This window comes from Nannospalax galili, unplaced genomic scaffold (genome assembly GCF_000622305.1).
Source record: "Nannospalax galili isolate Female #2095 unplaced genomic scaffold, S.galili_v1.0 scaffold146, whole genome shotgun sequence".
NCBI classification, from domain to species: Eukaryota; Metazoa; Chordata; class Mammalia; order Rodentia; family Spalacidae; genus Nannospalax; species Nannospalax galili.
The window spans coordinates 655,860-679,924 of NW_008357929.1; the positions used below are offsets into that span (position 1 = coordinate 655,860).

Consider the following 24,065-nt stretch of genomic DNA (forward strand, 5'->3'; position numbering starts at 1 on the left):
ATGTGCTTGGTGGTAATCTGCCATGCTGGAACTCTGTAAAAGGATGATGTTGATTTCCTTGCACTATGTAATGCTGTGTATATATTCGCTTTGCAAGGTAGGTTTCAGTCCTTCAGAATCCACAGGGAGTAGCAGGAAGGATACTAAGAACAGGCTGGATCGCTTCACTAGTACACAGGCTGACATTTCCAGGGAGAACAGCCCTGGACTCCCAGGTTTCAGGCACACTTGAAGCTCTTCTCCCAGTTTATTACAAGCTCTTCATTTCCTGAAGGGCTCTTGAGATCACTCTGTTCTGGAGCATATACATGCTGGACACTGTCTCTTTAAATAACAGAGGCTGAGAACCTCTCAGGCCACCATGACATATCCCAGCATTGGACCAGCCCCTGAATAAACTGGAAAGAAGCCTGCCCTGGCTTCAGTTACAGGGAGCACCACCAGGGAACATCTTGGAGAGTCTGGCTGGAAGCAGCGGGGCTCAGAGTCTGTCTGCTGTGGGTCTCCAGCTGCCCTGTGGGGAGGGCTTGCCTTCCATCCTTTGCATTTGACTGCAAAGAAATTCGTGTGGAGGAAGGGGGTTACACTGCTGTCTGGTGAGTTTTATTGGCAAATGGTACCTCTGGGTGGTGTGCACTTTATAGAATTGCTCAGTCCAGTCCTGATCCCCTGCAACCTGTGAATGGAAAGAGACTATAATAGAGATGGTACATAGGTGCAGGAAGTGACAGGGGCTCAGAGGAGTTCCTAAATCTGAGCTAGGTCTGTACTAGGTCTGAGAGCATCAAGAAACCTGAGTACATCCAGACTGGAAGGAAGAAGGAGGTCTAGATGGTTCTTCCATGATTGGGAGCAGCAGTGTACATATTGGCAAGTGGGTCTGGTAAGCAGGGTACAGAACCTTTTCCACCTGTGGCCGGCTGGACCTGGGTGTGGCCCAGCTTTCTGAGCACTTCCTCAGAAGCATTTCCTCTCTAGTCCTGGGAGCTAGCCAGGAAGCAGGAGGCAGAGAGGGACAGATGGGGCCACCCTTCTGGCAGCTTATAATGTCGTGATGACCTAGGTGATAAATACTGAGTCCCCAAAGAGGAAGGAGCACTGGCAACTGTGGGTACAGTGGCAACATGTGCACTTTTTTATATGCATATTTGACTTCATTAAAAAGTTTCCTTGAGAAACAGAAAGAAAAGAGAGTTCTGAGTTAAACAATGGTGATAAAAGTGTTTAGAACAAATGTGGCTATGTAAGTAAAAGGGCAGCATACAACTAGACAATGACATAGAGCACATTTGGCTTATAAAATGACCCATAAAGTAGGGGCAGTGCTTCCATTTCCTGATTTAGTCTCCCTGGGCATGTACTTTTATGTAGCTGTTCCACTCAGGCCATCTTAAACTCTTATATTGTCAAACTGCACAAGTCTACATTGAAGGGTTGATGTGAGAGTTAAATGTGGTATTTTTCTAATAGTGGCAAGTTTAGGGGCCAGGCCTGTAGTTTGTTCTAGCTTTGAGCATGTCTTCTTTAAGAATACCCTTAGTTGCCGGCAGAATTAGTCCTTTGCAGATGAAAACACTGATGCTCCCTGAGCTTTATAAATTGTTCAGTTACAGGAAGAAGCAGGGTCATTAGGTGTGTGTGAACAGAGCCCTGGCCCTAACCACTGCATTGGACTGCGGCTCATCCTCCCATGTGCCAGGCCCAGGTAAAGCACCTGGCACAGAGGGAACACTGAATAAAAATTTCACGAGTATGCTTTTTAATCTGATAAGAACTTTCTAAAGACCATTGTTTTAAGGATTTGTCAAATTAATTTTTACTTAAAGAGTAAGACTAAATACTATGGAATTATCTGAGTCAGTTAGGGCTTTATGACACACTGCATTAATAGATAGGGAGGGTGTGGGTGTGTAGGTAGAGTCTTCTTGTTCAATCAGCCAGCACAGGTGACCTGTAGGCCACTTGGGCTCATCTACAAGCAGCGTGGCTATCATCCTCTCCCTCTGTAGCTCTGAGTGGTCACACCCAGGCGCCTATGAATCAGCTGGTTTCCCTGGCTGCTCTTCTAGCACCTCAGATGGCCACTTCCCTCATCCCCTACCCACATGGCCAGGACTCCAGCCAAGGGTGGGAGCCAGGCCAGACTGCCTCAGGCAAACTTCGCCTGGAGCTTACATGCACTTGTGATCTGGTTTTGTTTAGGCTAGGAGGAGTGGGATCCCAGGGCTTTCTGTCCCATAATCAGCCTGGCTTTTCCTTTCGTCACATTCTCATCCAAGCAGGGCCTGATGGACAGGTCCCCTGAATCCCAAGAAGCCAGCACACTTTCTAGGTGCAGACAGGGATAGAGGGGACAGGTATGATGAGGGTATGAGGGCATGCTCAGTCAGTATTCCAGAGCTGGCCAGGTGTGCCAGCCCCTGAGAGGTAGAGGGTGTCTTCTAAAGCTTAAACCTGAAGTCCTGGCTGAGGATAGGAGTCTAATTCCCTGTGGGCAGTCTGCATCACTGTGCCCGGAAACCCAGCACTGAGCACTCACAGGATGACATCTGACAAGCTTTTCCCACGTTGGCTGATGGGACCAAGGGAACAGTTTATTGGTCAACAGCTTCCACGAGTACCCGTGGAGCCCGGGAGAGGTGGGAGGTGAGCAGCTTAGTGGTGTCTAGTCGAAGTCTCCGAGGTTTTGCAGAGATCTGCTGCTCCCCCCACAACCCCCTGCGTATTTAAGGCCAAGTAACTGTCTTGGGCTGCCTACGCGCCCGCCCCGCCTGCCCCCTCTCCTGGGGAGGCCCGCCCTCCAGCACACGCTGACCCAGGGACACACCCTACTGCAGCGACGCAAACAGGGCGTAGTTCCCGTTAAAGGGGAACGCCGGGAGCCTCCCACTGGCCCCTTGCATCGCCCGCGCACGGTCCCGCAGCACAGCTGTCTTTGGGGACATCAGCGACTCAGCATTTACAGCCGAGTTTGTGCCTGAGGCAGCTCTGCTTGGAGACAGCCGTTCCATTTGCACTGTAAGTAATTTGGTGGGGAAAGTGAAGATGGAGGAGAAACGCGGGCTTCTTCCGTCGATGAAATAGCAAAAGTGGAGAGCAGGCGCGGTCCTGGCCAAGTCCTCTTGGTGGCAGGAGACCCGGCTCCTGCTTCCTTCCTACCCATCCCAGAGGGGCACACCAAGGACTGTCACTACCATGTGCAGACCTCACTGGAGAGGGTAGTGATGGTGTCTGGATAGAGGGTGGCTAAGGGTGGCTTAGGAAGTCTTTGGGGATGCTTTGGGAAAAGAACTCCTCCAGTGGGTATCCATCTCTGCGGTCCCTCAGGTTCTAGCCACAGGTCCGATCATCCTCTTGCTCCGGGTCACTCGGAATCATCGGATATACTTTTAATCTTCTAGAAAGCATCAGAAAATCCTTTTTATTTCTTCTGTGCATCCCTGGGTTTCTTTGGCTGTATTCCTTGGGAGGAAAATGGAAATGTCTGGGATAGAATGCTTGTTAAAAATAATTGAAAAGTCTCCCTGGCCCAAGAATAGTCCTTAAGTGGTCCTCCTAGATTCAACTAGTCATTCCCAGTTGTACACATCTTTTGTGGGGTCATCGCAAGCTTTAGCTCCCCACGGTCTGTGAAGTGAGGGCATAGGATCCCACGACCTCGGAAACAAGTCCTGTTGGCTCTGATCCCTGGAATTCTCAGATCAACCCCAGCGATCTGCCTCTCCTTCCCGCCAGACAGCGGCACCCCTTGGAACGAGCTCCTCTGGCTTGGCTCTGGGCGCGTCCACTCCGGATGTGAGACTGGACCTCGTCCGCGTGGGGTTCCAGGAGGTCCAGACGAGCGCACGTGGGTTTAGCAGGCGCCTTTCGCCCGCGGTCCCCAGGGGCTGCCGGGGAAGGCACAGGGCACGGCGGGCGGGAAGCGCGGGGGCCGGGCACCCTCCCAGACCGCCCTACTCCCGGGTCCTGAGCCATCTCTCCCCATCCGCCAGCGTCTAGACCCGGCCAGGGGCGGGATGGCTCCTCCAGGCTGGCAAAACCGGGTGGAAACTTGGAGGCAAGCAACGGAATGCAGGGCGCGCTGGGGTCTGGGAAAGCAGCCTCCGGCCGTGGGCTACCCTAGTCCCCTGGCAGGAATCCCTGCGCGGCTGGCTCTCGCTCCCTTCCTTCCACCCCCGGGAATTCGCCCTGTGACTAGCCCTGGAGCGTGGCCTCTGTGGCCTACCGACTCCCGCGAGCCCCAGGAGACGGCCGGACCAGGAGTGCTGTCATTCTGGAAACCCCTCTCCTCCCCGCGCCTCGCGGGAGTAAACGAGACGTGCACTGCGCTTGTTCCTTTCTGAGGCCAAGGATGTTGCGTTGCTGGCCGGCCTGCCGCCTCTGGGCGGGGAAGTGGCGGGCGGCTGCCGCCCCCTCCTGGCGGTGCGCAGGACCCTCCCCCGATGCTCCTCCTGGGTCCTCCCTGCGGCTGGAGGGCCTGGACCATCTGCCTCACTCCCGCCTCCCTCTCCACACAGGCAGAACTCCGCGGAGCCCCACTCGCAGCCACCATGCTTCTGCTGTTGCTGGGAATCCTGTTCCTCCACGTCGCAGTGCTAGTATTGCTGTTAGTCTCCACCATCGTCAGCGTGAGTGCCCGAGGGCAGGGGCGGCTTCCCAGAGGAGGGTGGGTTTGGGGGGTTAAGATCCCAGCCTGTGCTTCCCCAGCTTCCAAACTTGCTTGTTAGTTGCAGAGAATTGCCCAGGGCGATATTTTTGCACTTCCTGATCATCTGCTTCTTTTCAGGGTTTGATTTTTGATTATTTGTTTTTGTTTGTTAGTTTAGAAAGTCAGAACAGTTTCTGGGTAGGAAGAGAGAAAACTCTGGAAGAAGTCAGCTAGCTGCTCTGGCCTCTAAGCCAAATGGTTTCAAGGCTGCTGGAAGGTTCCTGGCTTCTATTTGATAAGATTGTGTAGCATTCTTTTACTTGATGTAGCCTCTTAGAGAAGTAGTGGGTGGTTGATGATTTGTTTTGCCCAGACGGTAGATTTTCTTCTATACAACACTCCTTTAAGAATTTAAGCTATTGCCGGTAGTGGTGGTGCACACGGGTAGGTAGGATATGCTGAAGAATTGAAGTTATGGAGTTAAAATGGACATTTCTGGAAAACATTCACACCTTGTTAAACAGCCCTCAGCTTGTCGGGGAAATAACTGGTTACGAAACTCCCATCCATTTTAAATCCGTTTTCTTGTTCATGAAGATGACCTAGGACAGTTTATGTGAGTGGCTTGACCATCTTTAAGTAAAACAAGTTGTATGTGATTTTCTGATCTTTTTAAAGAATAATTATGTTAGGGATGTGCAAATTTCTTTATCAGTTAAAAGTATCTTTACAAGATCTCAATTATGACTGATGCTAATCTTGTCAGATTGATACAAATTGTAAGGACCTGGGATATAGCTCATTTGGTAGAATGCTGGCCTAGTGCATTCTGAATGCTGGTTTAATTCCTAGCATCACATGGAACTGTGTGTAGCAGTACATGACTATAACCTCAATACTTAGGAGGTGGAGGCAGGGGGATCAGAAATCCAGGATCATTCTTGGCTCTGTAGAGAGCTGGAGGCCAGCCTGGGCTACCAGAGACACTATCTCAAAAATAAATAAATAAAGAAGTTGGCTTAGAGAGGTGGTGGCTTGGGAACAGTACCTAGGAGGTGAGAGGGAGAGCTTGAAGGCAATCGTCTTTGGGTGAGTCCCTGGTTCCAACTATGCCAAACACCCCTACATGTAGCAGTGTGTGTGTGTGTGTGTGTGTGTGTGTGTGTGTGTGTGTGTGACTTTTCCCTTCCCAAAGTGCTTTTCATGAAACTGTGCTCCCACCTCCACATGATGTCTGTAGCAGACTGCCACCTCTCTCATCTCTGGATCATGACTAAACTTTACCAGAATGTGACTTGTGCTGAAGCACACTGGGCAGGACAGGGAGGGCTAGGCAGCCAGGTGATGAGACTGCTTCTTTCTGTCCCTCACCCTGCCCCTCTGCCTCCTTACTCCTCACTGCCTCACTAATTGGGGGTATCTGATTCTTTCCAGCAATGGCTGGTGGGCAATGGACACACGATTGACCTGTGGCAGAACTGTACCACGTCTTTCTCTGGAGCCGTCCAGCACTGCTACTCTTCATCTGCGAGTGGTAAGACTGTCTTTGTGCTCTCCAGACTTGTCCTTAGGGGTTTCGTTCAACATACCGAAACAGCAGTTCCTGGAAGCAATGAGCTAGAAAGCCGCTGCCAGGAAAGGTGGAATGTGTCAAGAGCCAGGAAACCAACATGGGGGGGCTGGCTATCTCATGAGGGAAGCTAAGGGTTCTGAGTGTCATTGTGATTCTGCCTAAGCAGTGGTCTCAGCCCCATCCCTGTCACCTTTTGTAATGTTCTTTATGACTAAAGAAATGTGGACATAGGTACTCAGTAAAGGTGATGTGCCAGACCCACCAGCACAGGTGATATAATGGACATTTTTGGTTTGGTACCTGACTCAATCTGAAATGTCTTGCCTCTTTCTGCTGCAGTGGCAGTTGGGCCTTCCTGAGGATAGTCCAGCTAGATTTGTGTCCTCTGGTTACCAGACTGCTTTCCCAGGTCTTGGGGCTCAGTGGTGCCACTCAGCATAGCCTATGAGTGCTTCCTGATTGTAAGCTGGAGATTGCAAAGCCCTACACTTAGCCTGTGGGCCCTACTCTACATGACTGTATTTCTCCTCTGATCTCAGCATCTTTGCCTAAAAGATATTAGAAACCAGACTGAGGATCAAGTCGAAGGGACACTTGGTACTGGAAGCACCCATAGAGCCTCCACACACCCAGAAGGAAGGCATGCTCAGCAGGGAGCCTGTGAAGTGGGATGCTTAGAGGCAGACATGAATAGGACTGGCTATTTTGGTGGCTGAGTAGGCCATAGAGATTGGTGCTACAATCTGGTCTTGCGTTCCGAGGGACATGTCCTGGGCCTGGGGAGGAAAGTGGCTGCAGATCATGAGGTGCTCTGGAATTCTGGGTTTGAAAGGCCAGTTAGGACAACTTTCAATCTTGCTCTAACTGCTCATGTGTATTGTGTTAAGATGCTACGCTTGGGGAGGGCACCCAGCTCAGATCAGTTAGAGCAGGCGCTGAAGTGACCCTTGGCTGTGTGAAATCTAATTTCTTGGTTGGATTTCCCTTCTCTGTGCTCTGTACACAGTGGTATTCAAGTGTGTCATCGGAGCATGGCAAATGAAATGCCTTAACTCCAGTAGAAACAGGAGTTTCTGACATGTTCATATAGGGAGGACAGGCAAGGAATAAAAAGATCTGTTTCAAAATTTCACCATCTTGGGGCTGGGACAGGGTAAAAGATCCAAGTCCTATAGAAATGGGCAATGTGCCTTCTGAGAGTGTGAGACATGTTGAATGAAAACCATCCTAGAGACTGCATGGTAAATTGACAGCCAAGTAAATGAAATGCTCACGAGTGCCTGAGAATATGATGGGTTTGCTGCTGGTCTCCAAAGCCACAGCTTTCCGTTTCTCCTGCCTCAGGGTCTGGCAGAAGTTCCCTGCACATTCATGATGGGACGCGCCTGTCTCACTATCGACACCTAGTGGTTATGGGTGACAACACAGCCTGCAAAGGGCAGCCTTCTCTAAGGCTCTGAGCTTGGTGTCCACAGGCGCTGTCCCCAAGTGGCATCTGGCCACGCTGGGTTGGCACGGAATTCTGGACTCATAGGCCCGGAAGGGAGCAGTTTTGGCAGGCGTGTTAAAACCGCCTGAGTTTCAGCAGAAACGAGGCGGCAGAGGAACTGCTAAGTTGTGCACAAACTGTTCAGCAGAGAGAGGAAGATACAGCTTTGGGTGGCCTGTTATTGACCCAAACTGGGCACCTTCCCACATTGTAAATAACTGTCCCTTCATGCAAGAAGCAGATGTCTCTTAAAGAAACACAAGTGCTGTTTTAAAGGGGACACTTACCTCTCAACTTCTCCTCGTGTGGCAAATTCACCTTTCTGAGCTCACAACGACTTTGTTCATGTCATTGGTGTGATTGGAGGTCTGCTTGGTGGTTTTCCTGGGGACCCTAAGACATAGCTTTTACAATAAGGACCTTTTGAGGAATTCCAGACAGGCCCCAAAGAAGCTGGGCTTGTTTCCACTTGGGCTTATTCTAAATTAGAAGTTTCCACTTAAACTTCCCCAGTAGTAATTATTTCTGCTGACGTCTCCCTGGCCTGTCAGCATGTTACAGCCTCAGCTCTGAGTCCTCAGGCCCCTAGGCCTGCTTTGCTTTTCCCGTGGTGTTCAGCAATGAGTTGTATGAAGATAGGTTTAGAAAGTACAGAACTTTGAAAGCACTGGACTGCCTTCATGAATGAACTGCACTTACCTTGTATGTGTTTGCTCTTAGAATGCTGGAAACATACTTTTGAAGTAATCCTTGATATGATTTGTAAAGAACGTGTAGCAAGTATGCCATGTGAAATTCCTCAGTTTACACAACTAGTTCCCCTCCATCCTCATGGGATTTTGCTGCTGCCCAGGTTGACTTTGAAATCCTGAGCTCAAGAGATCCCCCTACCTCAGCCTCCTGAGTAGCTGGAACAGTACTGGCATATGCCCCTATGTCAGCTCTGACCCATTGTTTATTCTGAAGGGACTTTGATACTCTTCCTGTCTCTCCAGGGGGCCTGTTCTGCTTTGTTTACATTACAGCCACTGTCACTTGGCTGGGGCCTGCTGGCATGCACTCTGAGGTAGCCCAGCATCTGTGCTATCAGGCTTGAAGATGTATCAGAGCTTTCCTTGAGCCATTTTTTGATGTGGGAGTTAGTCTTAGGTGCCTTACCAACTGCTCTCAGCCTCTTCTGACTTCAGTTTTTCTAAACCAGGTTGCCTGTTTTCTGGCCCCTGCTTGATACTTGCTGTAGTCAGAGGTTAAGTGGTCAGTATCCCTCCACCCCCTCAATCCCTGCAAGCCTCAGGAGCTCTTGGCCTTGGCAGTAGGGCTTTACCCCTGGTGATACTGAGCCTCACTAAGAAGTCGGGATAAATGTCCAGGCATGAGTCACTCACTGTCAGATGCCCGTGGAGAGGGGGCAGGCAGACAGTGCCAGAGTTCATGGAGGAAGTGGAAGGGCAGTCTCCAGTGGGAGGTGGAATATGATCCATCCTCCAAAGGATAGGCAGGATTTAAGTAAATACAGGCAAGGGGGAGGATGCTCCCTGTCTGGGCATAGTAGACCAGTTGTCTAATATTCTTGTTGTTATTACAACTGACTGCACAGCACAGAACATCTTCAAATGGTAGTTCCTTAAATAAGTTTATTTTCCTCTCTTTCAAAGAAGACTGAAAGTAGATAGCCCAAGAGAGGTGTGGGTTTCATGAAATTTTTAGAAAACTCTTTCTAGCACATTTCTTTGCCATCTTTTGGGTTTGACTCTCATTCTTGTGGATGTAAAAACTGATAGGGCTGTAGCTACCTCCTCCATGCTGTAAGCATTAATGGAATGTGTCTGAATAGATACACATTTTTCCCTCTTTTATTGAAGCTTAGTCACCAGACCATACCTTATTTATTTATAAAAGAGACTGAGAAATGAGTAATTAACCTCCTGGGAGGCAGGAGTTCTTGATTTATAGGTTTAAATTTTTAAAATTTATTCCCATTTTATGTGTATTAGTGTTTTGCCTGCATGTATGTAAGTGCACCCATGTCGTGCACTGACTACGAAGGCCAGAAGAGGGTGTCTGATCCCCTGGAAGTGGAGTTATAGACCATTGTTAGCTGCCATGTGTGTGCTGGGAACTGGAACCTGAGTCCTCTACATGAGTAGCCAGTCCTCTTAACTGCTGAGCCATCTTTCCAGCCTGATTTGTAGAAATTTAAAAGCAAGAGCCCTGGTTCACCTGTCCTGCAGTGCATGTCTGAGTCTGCCACAGTTTCAGAGCCCAGCTGCAGCATTCTCCAAGGGTTCAGTGTCTCCAGATCCTGAACGCTGTCAGCTTCTCTCTCCCTTCGTGGAAACATCTGGGTCCCATAGCCATCTCACATCTTGTTTGTCAGAGCCACTGAGGCAGCTTCCGACCAGCTATGCCCGTTCTTGTTCCTCCAAGGTTGAGTTCTCAAATTAAATCCAGGATGAAGTTTTTAATAATAAGACCTGATCCTGTCACTGTTTTCCAAGCTTTCTGGGGTTCCTCATTGACCTTCATCATCAGATGAGAGCACGGTCATGCCATGGGGATCTGCCAAAGATCTCTTCCTTTCCCCCATTGCTCTTCTCCTCTTAGGAGTTCAGCATTCCCTTCATTCCTCAGATGTAAACCTCGCACTTCAGGATTCTCCTCTTCTTGCCTTCCTTTCTTCCTGTCTTCTTTCCTTCCTTCCCTCCCTCTCACCCGTTATTTCATTCAGAGCTATTTGTAATACTTACAGTATGCCACAGGCCATTGTAGAACTGAAGAGAACACTAGAGCAAACCAGAGCTCAAGGCATGCTGGGAAAACCAGCCAGTGAGCATGGATTGATTTGGGGGCCATGAAGAGAACAGATGGGGGATTGGGATAATGGGGGGTGTATGCTATGGTGTGTGTGTGTGTGTGTGTGTGTGTGTGTGTGTGTGTGTGTGTGTGTGTGTGTCTGCCTGTCTGTATGTAAACCTGTTTGGAGTTAGAGAATGGTTCCAGAATCAGCTGTGTAAACATATCAGGGAGGTTCTGGGCAAGGGTACCACCAAGTGCAAGATCACCAGGAGGGAGGGAAAGGTGTCTTGAAGAAGGAACAGAGAACAAGACTGCACAGTGGGAGCAGAATTGGGGGTATCCCTTTACAGATTATCCCAAAGATCCTCCCACAGTCTAGAAAGGAGTGATACCTGTAGAGACCTTTCTAGCCTTTGGATCACGTTTAGATCTGTTCTGTACTCTGAAGGATCTGCTTTCTTCTAAAAGCACTGGTAAGGCAGACTGTTGCTTTCTTACTAGGTACCCCATACATCTGGATGATAGAGTTCTTACCACTTTTTAAAAATCTTTTCTGCCTTGTAGGTTTTCCTCCTAAAGACCTTTGCTTTTACAATCAGAGAATAGCTACAGAAAAGATTTCAAGTTAGAGAAATTAGCCTTAGCTGCAGGCATGGTGGACAGGACCAGGGGGCAGGTTCTACATCAGCACAGAGAGGCAGGGTTGGCTAAGGGTAATATCTGGGGCCTTTGTTTTCAAATTGGTAAGACTTGGACACTTTGATTCAGGTGGGGAGTGTGTCAAGCTTTTTCCCCGAGTCCCTGTGAGTGAGCTGATAATTTACTGCCCCAGAGGATCTGGGCAAAGCATTTGCTTAGCTGTTAAGTGAATCAGTGCTTTATGTTTTGAATTCTCATTTATCTAAATACACAGAAGCACTTTCTGACTCTTAGAAGCATTTTCCGACTCTTAATTTCACCTGCGTGGACCTGGCTGATAGCAGAAGAGGCAGATGCCAGGCCGCTTGTGTGTCTGAGGCCAGAAGGGCATAGCCTGGCCTCGGTGTAGTCATTGTGGGTTTTAGGAAGGGCTCAGCAGAGCTCGCCTTTGGGAAAGCCCAGCTTTATGCCCTACTCCTACATGCAAAGTGCTCTGTTTTGTTGGAAGACAAGGGCCTTGGCAAACTTTTTCAGACTGAAGGGTTGACACATGAAATGTTCCATTCTTGAGACATCTTCATTTGTAGAGAGAAGAGCTGTACTCAACTAGAACATGAAGAGAATAACTGGGCCCTCCTCTAGTCACCCCAAGGCATGCTTTTCTCCTCCAGTGGTGGTCAGTGCCCTGCAGCCCCTCTGATGAGGTTGGACAGTTCAGCCTTAGAGAGCAGATGGAGCCTAGATCAGAAGCCAAGGAGACAGGCATTCCTTGCCCCTCTCTTTCCATCCTAAACAATAGCAGCAACAACAAAATCGTGATGTTCAGTCGGTTGTGGGTAGCTTGGACTGAAAACCAGAAAACGTGAGTCTTGCCAGTGTTGGCAGCCCCCAGCATACACTTTTGGTGGTTTCTTTTGTCTCTCTCTAAAATTATCCTAGCCTCTATCTCTTTCATTTGGTGGCATTGCCATCTTGGCAAGGACACCAGACCATTTCCTTGCCTGTGGCTCAGCTTTGGGTCAGACTTTAGAAAACACGGAGGCCCTATGTGTTTATGGGTTCATGTTGTATAATTAAAAATCTCTGTGGCTCCCCTCAGGCCAACCCATAATTTCTACACTAGTAGAAGCTCTTGGTTTTACAGGATCTTGTGGATTCCTGAGACTCTGGAAGAAAAAGTGAAATATAAGGAATGAGATGTGATCATTTTAACCCTTGACTTCCTCACTAGATGTCAGCATCTAAGAGTTAATATAGAACATTCAGTCTTTGATGTTAAAAAACTTAAGTTGTGAGATTAAGGGAGGATCACCTGAGTCTAGGAGTTTGAGATCTGCATGGGCAACACAGTGAGACCACACTTCATAAAATCCCAATTTCAACTGCATCATGAGGATTTCACAAGAGCCCAGAAAACATCTTTTGTATTTCAAGAGCAGGAAAGGATTGGCCATGATGTGGCCTAAAGAGATAGAGGTCTGAAAGGAGGATATGTGGGATAGGGCCAGAGTATGGTCAGTAGTAGACAAGAGCGTTCAACACTGGAACCAGGGGTTATCTACTACCCTGTGTGTCAGACTGGAGACCTGTCCACAACAGACCCCACCACATATTCACCAATAGTGAACACTCCACCTTCAACAGAGCCTTTTGAGATAGTAGTGAGATCCATTCATCTGCTCTTCGCATATGTGGATTTCATTTTATATACTTCGCTCTTTTCCAGAAACTGGGTAAACAGGAACAAGAAAGACCAGGTCTCTCTCCACCCCACCCCCAGCCTTGTGGAGCTCACAGTTAGTTGGGGGCCACATGGGCTATAATCAATAGATAGTCCTGAGAGTGGAAAGTAGGGTTCAGAATGAGGTAGAAAGTTGTCTGGGGGAGGAATAGACAGGTGATGGAAGGCCTCTTTTTCACAATAATGTGACCAGAGACTTGAAAGATGGAGGGTCCCTTATGTGAAGAACAGTGCAAAGAAAATTCCAGGAGATAAAGAGCAGAGCCACAATGCTGAGGAGGAAGGAGTTTGGTGTGGCTGAGGGTACCAGCTGGAGAAAGGGGTGAAGTGAGGTGGGAGGGGGGGATTGAATGCTCAGGCCCCAGGAACCATGCTACTAGGAAGGACGATTGTGGCATCATTAAAGAGGGCTTGATATGACTTATGTTTTGAAAGCTCATTCTATGGGGTTTTTTGAAATGAATTTTGGAGAGAGGCAAGAGCAGAAACTGGAGGACCAGTAAGGCGGCTGTGGCATGGTCCAGGCTGGCAATGATGAGCAGGGTTTTCCTGATGACAGTGATGAAAATGATATAATTGGCCACAGCGGGCATTCTTCTGAGTAAGTAGGGAGTTGGTAGAGGCTTGGGTAGAGAGGAGGAGTTGGTAGAGGGAAGCAGACTGATAACAGCTTTTGCTGCTCCACCAGATGTAGGGGGTATAGACAGAATGATTAGAGATGATGTCTAGGTTTGTGGAGCCAGCAGCTTAGGTATGAAATGGGGTTTTGGACTGAGCTTGCAGGGATGGAAGAAAACAGGGTGTTGGGGGCATAGAAACCAGACTCTGTTCTGCTCGTCACAAGCGTCAGTGAGGTCTCTCTTGGATTTAGAAATCCAGGGCTCAGAGGAGAGGTTTGGCTGGATGCCTGCATTTGGGCAGTGTAGGAGGGTATTCAGAGTTGTGGTGCTGAATGGCAGGACTGGTGAGAAGTGAAGAAGAGAGGATGGAGAGAAGGAACACAGTCCAGAGCCGAGTCTTGGACAGTGATTACTGGGGTTCTGGAAAGGATGGCATCTGGGGAGAGCAACCTGGGATGTGGTAGGAAGCCCATGAGATGAAGTCATTTAAGACATTCCTTTGTTCGGCCCACACCGTCTTGCTGCCTGGTGCATCCACTTCTCAGTGCCTTCCTCTGGCCAGTGCACTAGACTTGGGCTTACCAAGTTCCATTGCCCTCTCTCAAAGAGTGAAAATCTTCAGGGCAGGGCGTGGTGGCACACACTTTTAATCCCAGCACTTGGGAGGCAGAGTCAGGCGAATCTCTGAGTTTGAGGCCAGCCTGGTCTATATAGTGAGTTCCAGGACAGCTGGGGCTACAGGGAGACCCTGTCTCAAAAAAAAAAAAAAAAAAGGTGGGGGGAATCTTCCTAGTGGCCTTGAAACAGCACAGGGTCACAACGATCTTTGTTCCACTTGACAACCCTTCAAATAGTTGATGACTGCAGTGTCATCTTGTGCTCTGGCTTCTCTGGAGTTAGTGAGATTCTGCTGGAGTCCCAGCTGTGTAAAATGTGGTCTGTAGACAGCAGGTGTGACCTGGCGTTGCCCCCTGAAGGTGAACCAGTGGTTTGGCTCAGCCGAATGACGGGTAAAAAACAAGTAAAGCTTTCTCTCCATGACACATCATCTTCCCTATGCCCTCTTTGCCTTTTGTGGATTCTAAATCCAACAATTGGCAGGGATGTCATTAACTCTAAGCTTGCAAGCACATGATTGTTTTCTCCAGCTCTGCCAGTGTGTTGTAGCAGAAAAACAAGACAGGTGGGCATCTGAAACCCTGCTCGCTCACACCGTCCTACCTCCAGCAGGCTGGGCAAACTGTGCCAGGTACCCTGGATTCTCAGTAGCAGGGTGGGTCCTGAGGTTGGATGTGGAGTCAGAGTCCCCTTCTACATGGGCCTTAGTACACAAGCAGTATACAATTGTGACATAGACCAGGCAGATCCAAGGAGGGCACCCTTGTGTTGGGTCTTGGGAATTGGGTAGAATATCTGGGGGTCTGGGGAACACAGATGGGTTTGGGGCTTGGGGAGAGGGGAAGGGTAGATGGCATGCTGTGTGCCCAGAGGGGTAGGGACTGTGTTCTTTCTAGCTCTTGATTTCTGTGGTAGCCTTTTTATATCTGTTGGGGGAAGAAAGGAGGGCCACTTCAGCTTTTCTTGTACAGAGAATTGCTTTAAATCCAAAGGATCTTGGAGGTAACCCAAGCATCCCTGTCCTTTCTCCATGTGCACAGTTTGATACACAGTGGAACCTGTAGTCAATTTCTATGGCTAAATTCAGTGTTTTCAAGGGGACTGTTTTTAAGCAGCTCCCTGGTAAATCATTTTGGAAAAACACTAAGCTTCCACAGTTAAGGAGGCTTTTTTTTTTTTTTTAATAAAACAACACAACTTCTTTTTTGTTGTTTGTTTGAGACAGGATCTCCCTGTATCCCCAGCTAGCCTACAATTCGTTATATAAACCAGACTGGCCTTGGTCTCACGGAGAGCCATCTGCCTCTGCCTCCCAAGTGCTGGGATTAAAGGCGTACCCCACCATGCCTGGCTATCTGGTGGCATTTATAATTCACTGCACAACATGAATGTCCCAAAGTCTTTTTTGTTGTTTGTTTGAGACAGGATCTCCCTGTATCCCCAGCTAGCCTACAATTCGTTATATAAACCAGACTGGCCTTGGTCTCACGGAGAGCCATCTGCCTCTGCCTCCCAAGTGCTGGGATTAAAGGCGTACCCCACCATGCCTGGCTATCTGGTGGCATTTATAATTCACTGCACAACATGAATGTCCCAAAGAGAGGTTAGTAGACTTGATCATGCATCCCACATCCCCTTTTTGTATCAGTGGTGGAGTGAGTCTTCAAAGAACATTCTCGGGAGATCTTCCTGTTTCTGCAGTTTTCTAACAAGGTACAAAAGAAGCCTCAAAGGTTTTCGTATGTTCAAGTAAGCTCAGGGACTTCGGTGCTGGAACTCCCTTTGCAAGTCCGAGAACCAGAGAGCAGAAGATATGGATGTCAGATCATAAAACTAGAATCAAGTTTGTGTGTCTGCCACAGGTCTTGTAATTAGGAGTATGTCTAATTGAATGGATACACAAGTTGAGCATCTTTTATCCAATAGGTTTGTAATCCAAAGGGTTTCAAATTTGGGATGTCTTTAGATTCCAGAATGCTTGCATATACATAGATGTGTTTGGGATGGAACCAAAGTCTAAGCATGAAATTGATTGATACATGTCTTCTACACATGGCCTGAAGATAATTTTCCACATTTTAGTGTACCTGTCACATTAGGTCAGGTGCAGAATTTTCCACCTGTGATGTCATGCTGGTTTCAGTTTTGGGAGCAGTGTGGAGTTTTGGATAAGTGAAGTTTAACCAGTTACACCGAAATCCCTTGGTGTGAGAGTCCTTTCCACCCCCTGAGTACTTTGCTCCAGCTGAAAAAAAAAAAACCCAAACCATAATCACCAGTTGAAAAAGCCTTCCAAGTGGCCTTCACAGTCCTTGTGAGCTCTGGAGTCATAGGCTGCTTTTCCATCTGATTTGCTGGCCATATGGTTCACTGGCAAAGTTAGCTGGGGACTTGAGTTTCATTTCAAACTACCATCTGATCTGCCTGGGGAAGAGCCTGAAGCCTTGAGGCAGAACCCACACTGGGCTCTGGGCAACTCAAGCTGGTGGGCGAAGGGTTAGCAGAGGCCACATTGTTCAGGATGGAGGCTGCTTGGAAAGCCAGATATTTCTGGAATGACATTCATAATGAAGAGAGGGAAAGTGGCAATTCTGTGTGAGGGTGGTGGGTTGGAGTTCCAGGGGTGGAAGTCCTGTTCTAGGGTTGTCATGTGATTTTGAAAATAGTGTAGTTCTGTGCCCATGGGTAGTATTAATTCTTGCTTTTGTGATTTCCCCCATGGTGACTTTCTTCAGTCTCCTCGGTGTATGCTCTATCTTACCTACCTTTCATTTTCAACATAAGTTTTTTTTTTTTTTTTTTTTTTCTTTTTTGGGTTGTGCTGGAGATGAAACCCAGGGCACAGGCTAGGCAAATCATCTAACTTCTTGGCTAAATTCCAAGTCCCCAACTTGTTACCTTTCTGAAATCAGAAAAATCTTTTTATGCATTTCCCAGGGAGGAGCAGAAAACAGGACTAAGGAGGGAGGGAGGGCTGGCTTCTGCGGATAATGAAAGATGCACATGAACTGTTCGTGCCTTCTGAGGCCTTAACCTACTAGACTGTAGGCCCTGGGCTAAGAATACAGATGAGGGGGCAGATGTATTTCCTCCTGTTTGGTTGGTCCTTGGCAGGAATCTGACCTTGGAGGGAGCTTGAATGATAGTACAGCCCAAGCATCTCCTGTATTGCTGGCGGGGAACTGGGCCTGTGTGCAGCCACAGCCCAGAAAGCTGTCTGTAGTCCTGGGACCTGACTGGAGCAGCAGGCCTGCTGAGAGCTGTGAGGCTTTTCATTCAGGCACTCAGCACCAAGAGTTGTGATTGGCTTAGAACACTGCCACTAGGAATTCCATAGAAATTTCCCAGTCATCTACTCTGCATCCGCGCCGAGTAGAATGACGAGAGGTTTACATGGGCTCTGCTAAAAGATCGTACACTTGCAATTTGTGGAGGACAGAGTATCATTAAACTGGGGCTTGTTCGCCACTTGGAATGTTTGCTTTGTGGTGCTCTGGCTCTGTATAGAACAGGTTTTTAATTGACAGCCTTGTGCCTTAAATTCTCCACTGTCATAATTAGCTCTTGTTTTGCTCTGGCAAAAATTGGCTAACTGTAACCAGGAAGCCAAAAGGAATCTAATACTTGATTTAGTAAATAAAGGTTATTGGATAAGTGGGCCACACCCATTGTTTTACATACTGGCTACGCCTGATTTTTTTTTCCTACAAAGACAGCTGAGTAGTCGCTATGGAAGCCCAGTGACCTCTAATGCTTAAAATATTCACCAGCTGACTGTAGACAGCTTATTCTCTAGACAAGTGCTTGCTTGCCTCCATGCTGGAGATTAGATAAGATCTGAAATCAACATTGTATCAAGTTGTGGTGGGTACTGCAGATCATTTGGCTTATGTGAACACTGTGGTCCTCAGTATAACACTCCAGAGAGCTTTTTCCTGCCCTTCACCATCAGCTATGTGAGTGAGGTTGGCTTTCCTCACCCCCTCTTTCTCTCCCTCCTTCCTTTCTTTCCAAAGGGACTGAACCCCAGGGTCTCACGCATGTTCCATACACATTTGTGGAACTTCTGCACCTTTGTTTAACAGCTTGTATAGCAACTCCTTTGTTTGATCATTACAGCCCTATAAGTTGGTTAACAAGTCAAGCAAGGGAAGAGAAATTAATGCCCCAACGAACAAATGGCAAATTAAACAGGTGGTCAGCAGAACCAGGAAACACAGCTATTCCTGAGCTGGTCTAATCAGACCATACACACACAACTGTTAGGTAGAGTCTGGCTTTGCTCATCTTTGCCTGAGCCCATTCTCACTCGGGATTAAGCACCTGGCCTTCTGGAGTGTGTGTTATCTTCTGTCTGTTACTGCTGCCCTGGTCACCTGTCTATTCCAGTTCTGATTAATGATTCTGGCTGGGGAGCAATGTCATCAGAGCTGAGGAGCCTCTTTAGGGTAATGTGAACTTCTCGAACAATGATTCAGCAGTTTGGAGTTGTCGAGAAGACCGCTTTCTCCAGGGCTTGACTCTATTCTTCCTCTGCTGCCCTTACTTAGCGTCTGATAATGGCACTTGGTAAAAAGAGGGTCTTCTTTTCTCTCTGTGCAGAAATCCTGCAGTTCTTTTGATACTTGGAAACTTGTTCTTAATAATTGACTGCAATGTTTTCTTTGCCTTATAATATCTTTCTATCTATGTCTGTCTACCTATCGATCTATCTATCTATCTAGTCTATCTATCATCTGTTTATTTTGTTTTTTGAGACAGGGTCTCATTATATAGCTCTGGCTGGCCTGAGACTCACTATGTAGACCAGGCTGGCCTGGAACTCACAGAAATCTGTCTGCCTCTAGAGTGCTAGGACTAAATGCATGTGTCACCATGCCCAGCTCTTTTGAACAATGCATGTTTATTCAGGTGATATAAATTCTTAATATGTTTTATTTTATTTATTATTAGTATATACACACACACACACACACACACACACACACACACACACACACTTGCACGCCATAGTGCTCGAGGGGAGGTCAGAGAGCAACTTTCAGGTGTTGACTCTTCTTTCACTTCGTGTTTCAGGAACTGAACTCAGGTGATCAGGCACACACAGAAGTACTCTTATCCCTGAACTATCTCACCAAGCCTATATTATCCACTCTTTCAATTTTCATTTTTTGGCCTTTTTGAAATAGGGTCTTCCTGTAGTTCTAGCTGGCCTGGAACTCACTATGTAGACCAGGGTAGCCTTGATCTTAGAGAAATTCACCTGCCTCTGCCTTTCAAGTGCTGGGATTAAAGGTGTGCCCTGGTCTACTCTTTAACAACTGGATAGATACAAATTGATATCACTTTCTACATGAGTTTCACATGTATTTCCCTGGTTATCTAGTGAGATTGAATGTCTCTTTACATGTCTCCTGGCTATTCATATTTTTCATTTGTGAATCACAGATCTATGAGTTTTAATGTTAACATTTAGCTAGCTGACACCACTTACCTGTTTGTATTCTTTCCATGTTGATTTGTAGGGTACAGATAATATACACTAAATTTGTGTGCATACATCCAAAGTTTTACTTCTGTCCTACTCTTATATTTTCTTTCAATGACTAGTACGCACTGCTTGAATTGCTAAGATGTTGTAATGTAAGCTTTGTATTTCTACAAATAAAATATTTTAATTATTATGGATATAGTTCATGAATTATATAATTCAATATATACATATTACATATAATGTAATAGACACACGAGGTATGTTTGATGCTGGTGATTTTTGTTTACTTTTTGGTTTTCTTCCATTTGTTTTATGTTGTTGTTTTTCTGTTTGTTGTTACTGTGCTTCATTCAAAATTTTCCTGGCTATTATTGTTCATTGTCTTTTATTTATTTAAGGGAAAAAATTGAGACATAGTCTCACATAACCTAGACTGACCTTAAACTTGCTATGAACTTTTTTTTTGATCGTCCTGCCTGTGCCTCCTGAGTGTTGGTCCATGCAGTGCTGGGGATGGAGCCCAAGTCTTTGTGCAGGTTAGGCAAGCATTCTATAAGTGGAATTGTTAGATGGCTTTTTGAATGACTTTGCCAAATCCCAGTTCCTCCTTCTCCACTCCAAAGTGTGGGTAATTTTATTAAACATCTTCTGTCATCTTTCTTTTATTTCACTAATCAGTTTTTTTCTATACTAATTCAAATTCATTTTGAGTTAATTCCATTCTTGCTTTTCTAGCTGAGTTGAAAATTTAACTCATTTTCTTTAATATTTTGCTAATAAGTGCATACAAAGATGTATATTTCCCTCTGAAATGGCATTGGCTGGAGCTCATCGGCTTGACATGTATGCTTTCAATATTGCTCCTTACTGATGAAATTTTCACTTATCATCTTGTTTTTAAATCAAAAAATTATCTAAAAACACTGTTTTAAATGTGAACATTTATTTTGACCTTTTTGGTTTTTTTTTCTGTGGTGGGTGTCCAACCTAGGGCATCGTACATGCCAGGAAAGTGCTCGGCCCCCAAGCTATACCCCCAGCCCTCGGTAGTTTGTTTTCGATTTCTAACTCTGGCTGCCATTAGTTATATTTTGTGCTTGTACCATTTCTGCTTCCCTGAGAATTGGGACTTTTTGCACCGCCTAATACATGGTCAGTCTGTAAGACTGTCCCATGTGGGTTTGAAAAAAATTTATAGTTTTTAATCATTTGGACACAAATTTTCTATACATCGAATTAGCTAATCCCATTGGGGAAGAATAACCTAGATCATATTTTTTTTTCTTTTCTGACTTATCTAATTGAAAAGAAAAAGCATTTATCTCTGGCTCCTTTCAGTTTTTCAATTTAAATTCTGCCTTATTAGATGCTGTTACTCATCTTTTGTTTCGACTGTTTCCCTACAGTTTCCTTTTAAAACTTTTAGTTTCAGGACTCTATGTTTAGGTATATCTCTCCTGACAGACTATGGTTAGAATAACTAGACATGATATTTCATGTCCTGGCTTATGACTAATTTGAACCTATTTCACATGCACTATGCTTGAGGATATAGTTGGTCTTACCATCTTAACTTACGCATTTTGTTTATTGTGATAGTGGGTGAAAACCACCTCCTCATGTTATCCCCACAGGCAGTGTAGATGCTCAGCAAATGTACATTGGAATAAAGCTCCCATATCCCTAGTTCTGGTCTGATCTGAAAAACAGCTTAGTGAAAAAAATCACTCAATTGTAACAGGGTTCAAATGATTAATAAATGAAGTAATGATATCAAGTCTTCTCCATCTATAAGATCCAGAAGTGTTAGGGAGAGTGGTGATGAAGGGAAAGATCTTGGAATGGGAGAACCAGGTCACACATAGCACCAGCACAAGTCTTGCCCCTCAGGACCGTACACTCTGAGGGATGCCTCCCTGGCACAGTAAGTCACAGCTTTAGTTTCCCCATTGGGACCTCAGATTTCTTGGTGTCTTGACCAAGTGTTAGAGGATATTTTTAATTGGATTATAGTAGCATGAGCTTTACTGCAGAGTGATCTTCCAACAGAGCTATGTTGTCAGGGGCGACACACATGTAATGGCAGATGTATTGAAGGGCAGTTCAGACAGCTCACAGCCCATTCGACATCATTTTCTTGCCTTAACTGGCAAACAAATTGGGAAAAAAAAATCATACATTCACGTAGTGGGAAGAGCACACGTCTGAGATGGAGGACCTCTCAGATTTAACTGTGACAGTCAAGTTCATCAACACCTCCAGACATTTCTTTCAATACAAATGTGCTGGATTAGTTGATCTCTCAGGTTTCTTCCATCTCTAAAATGCTGCCAGTGTGAGTCTGAAAAAAATCTTATGCAAAACTCTAAGAATAGTTCACTTAATCAGCACCCTGAAAGTTTTGCCCTGAGCTACTTGCAACTCAAAACAGGTTTATCTTAATCAGTTATTTACCACAAGTTCTGTATCTGTTATCCAGAATGCTTGGGACCAGAAGATTTCAAATTTAGGATTTTTTTCAAATTTTTGAACATTTGTATATACACAATGTTGGTCATCAGACACAAGTATAAACACAGAGTTCATTTCATGTATACATAGTTTTGAAGGCAGATTTTATATAGTATGTTTAATAATTTTGTTCATGAAACTACATTTTGTGGTATATAATTTTTTACTTGTGGCAAAATGTTGGCTCAAAAAATTACCTATTTTGGAGCATTTTGCAAACAGGATTTTGAAGTAAGGGATACTTAACAAGTATATCATCCAGATTTCATAGTTTTGAATGTTGTGCTAAGCATTGATGCAAGCTCTGTGTGTGTGTGTGTGTGTGTGTGTGTGTGTGTGTGTGTGTCTCACTGTATAGCCCAGGATAGCCTTGAGTTCACTGTAATTCTCCTGCTTTATCCCAGTATTGGAATTGCAGGTGTCTGCTGCTACACACAGGTGCTGTGTGCATTTTTAAGCCATTGTTCATCAGCTAGTTCCTGGCTTGAGAAAGAAAATACTGTCTCCTGTTTAGTTCTTCTTCAGCGGGAGCAGTGCCTGTGAGTGCCTGCCTGGAGTATGCAAGCCCCCCCCCCTCACTTCCTCATCTCCCATTTCCTCGGAAATGACAGCAACTTGCAGCATTGTTGAGCTGGGAACACCCTTTGCTTGAATTTCAGTCAGAAGTTTAGAGGTTTGATGAAAGGCTATGGGTTTGACAACCATAAGAACATGGAAGCCATGAGCTTATCTGTGATTTGACAGCATGGATTGCACAGAATGACCATGAAAAGACAGAACTTGGTAAAGCACAGGGCATATCCTTTATCCTTAGCACTTTCTTCCTGCTTTCTACAAGATTACCTTTGGCTCTGACAGCCATCTCTAGGATCTCTTTGGGAGAAACTGAACATTGGTTATAATCTATTCTTTTGGGGCTATGGTACAGAGATAAGCCCTCTAAAGACCCCTAAATGGTCTTTGAATATAAGGAAGCAATGTAAAGGATTCAGCCCCTCTGGCACATATACACACCAGTGCTCCTTGAGTTACAATGGGGTTATGTCTCAAAAAACCAATTGGAAGTTGAAACTGTTATAAGGTAAAAGTGCTTTCAGTGCACTAGATTACCAAATATCACAGCTGCCTGTGCATTGCAGTGCTGGCTGGTTTGCTGTGACTGTGGCTGGCTGGGAGATGCTTCTCAAAGCCATTCACTGTCACCATGAGAGAGGACAGCATACAGCTAGCCCTGGAAAAGTTCCAAATTCAAAGTATAAAGAACAGCTTTTACTGAATATGTGTTACTTTTTCACTGCTGGAAAGTCAAAAGATCATACATTAAACTCTTGTAAGTCATGTATCATTTGCATAGCTTAAGTAGCACATTTGACAAAAACTTTGGAAGGAATTTCAATATATTTCAAATGGAGTTTAACGCCTAGTGGCATGACTGCAATCTTCTTACAGTCCTTTCCAAAAATGTCCACAGTTAAATTATTTGAAGAATGTCTTTTTTTAAAGTGTAGAAGTGAATTCTCTGTTCTCTGCTGGGAGACAGGGATCCCTGTTCTTGCTGGGATGGTGACTCTTGGCAGCCAGGGTCCCTTGGACCCACCCACCCCAAAGCAGTCCCCCAACCCGTGGCTATAACCAGCTTTCTTAACCAAGCGTTCTTTTCCTCAGAATGGCTGCAGTCTGTCCAGGCCACCATGATCCTCTCCGTCATCTTCAGCGTCCTGTCCTTATTCCTGTTCTTCTGTCAGCTCTTCACCCTCACCAAGGGAGGCCGGTTTTACATCACTGGATTCTTCCAAGTCCTTGCTGGTAAGTTATGGATGGTAAAGTCAATGTGGATTCTGAGCCTATCTAAGAATGTGGTCTCAGACCATTGAATATTTTTCATGAAGTTTTCTCTCTCTCTCTCTCTCTCTCTCTCTCTCTCTCTCTCTCTCTC

The 24,065-nt window shown here is 46.1% G+C and overlaps 1 protein-coding gene across 2 annotated transcripts in view; it reads left to right on the forward strand.

The window, feature by feature from the left end:
• The first annotated feature begins 454 nt into the window (after positions 1-454).
• Positions 455-24,065, forward strand: part of Pmp22 (peripheral myelin protein 22) — a 32,484-nt gene continuing 8,873 nt past the window's right edge. The window contains exons 1-4 of one of the 2 annotated variants that reach the window (XM_017795084.2): positions 455-596; positions 4,518-4,628; positions 6,083-6,182; positions 23,795-23,935. In XM_017795084.2, coding sequence (XP_017650573.1) covers positions 4,551-4,628; positions 6,083-6,182; positions 23,795-23,935 — 319 coding nt within the window. In that variant the 5' untranslated portion in view covers positions 455-596; positions 4,518-4,550. Of the gene's footprint in view, positions 597-2,821; positions 3,019-4,517; positions 4,629-6,082; positions 6,183-23,794; positions 23,936-24,065 lie in introns of those variants that run through there. The other variant, XM_008855685.3, reaches the window with a different exon arrangement.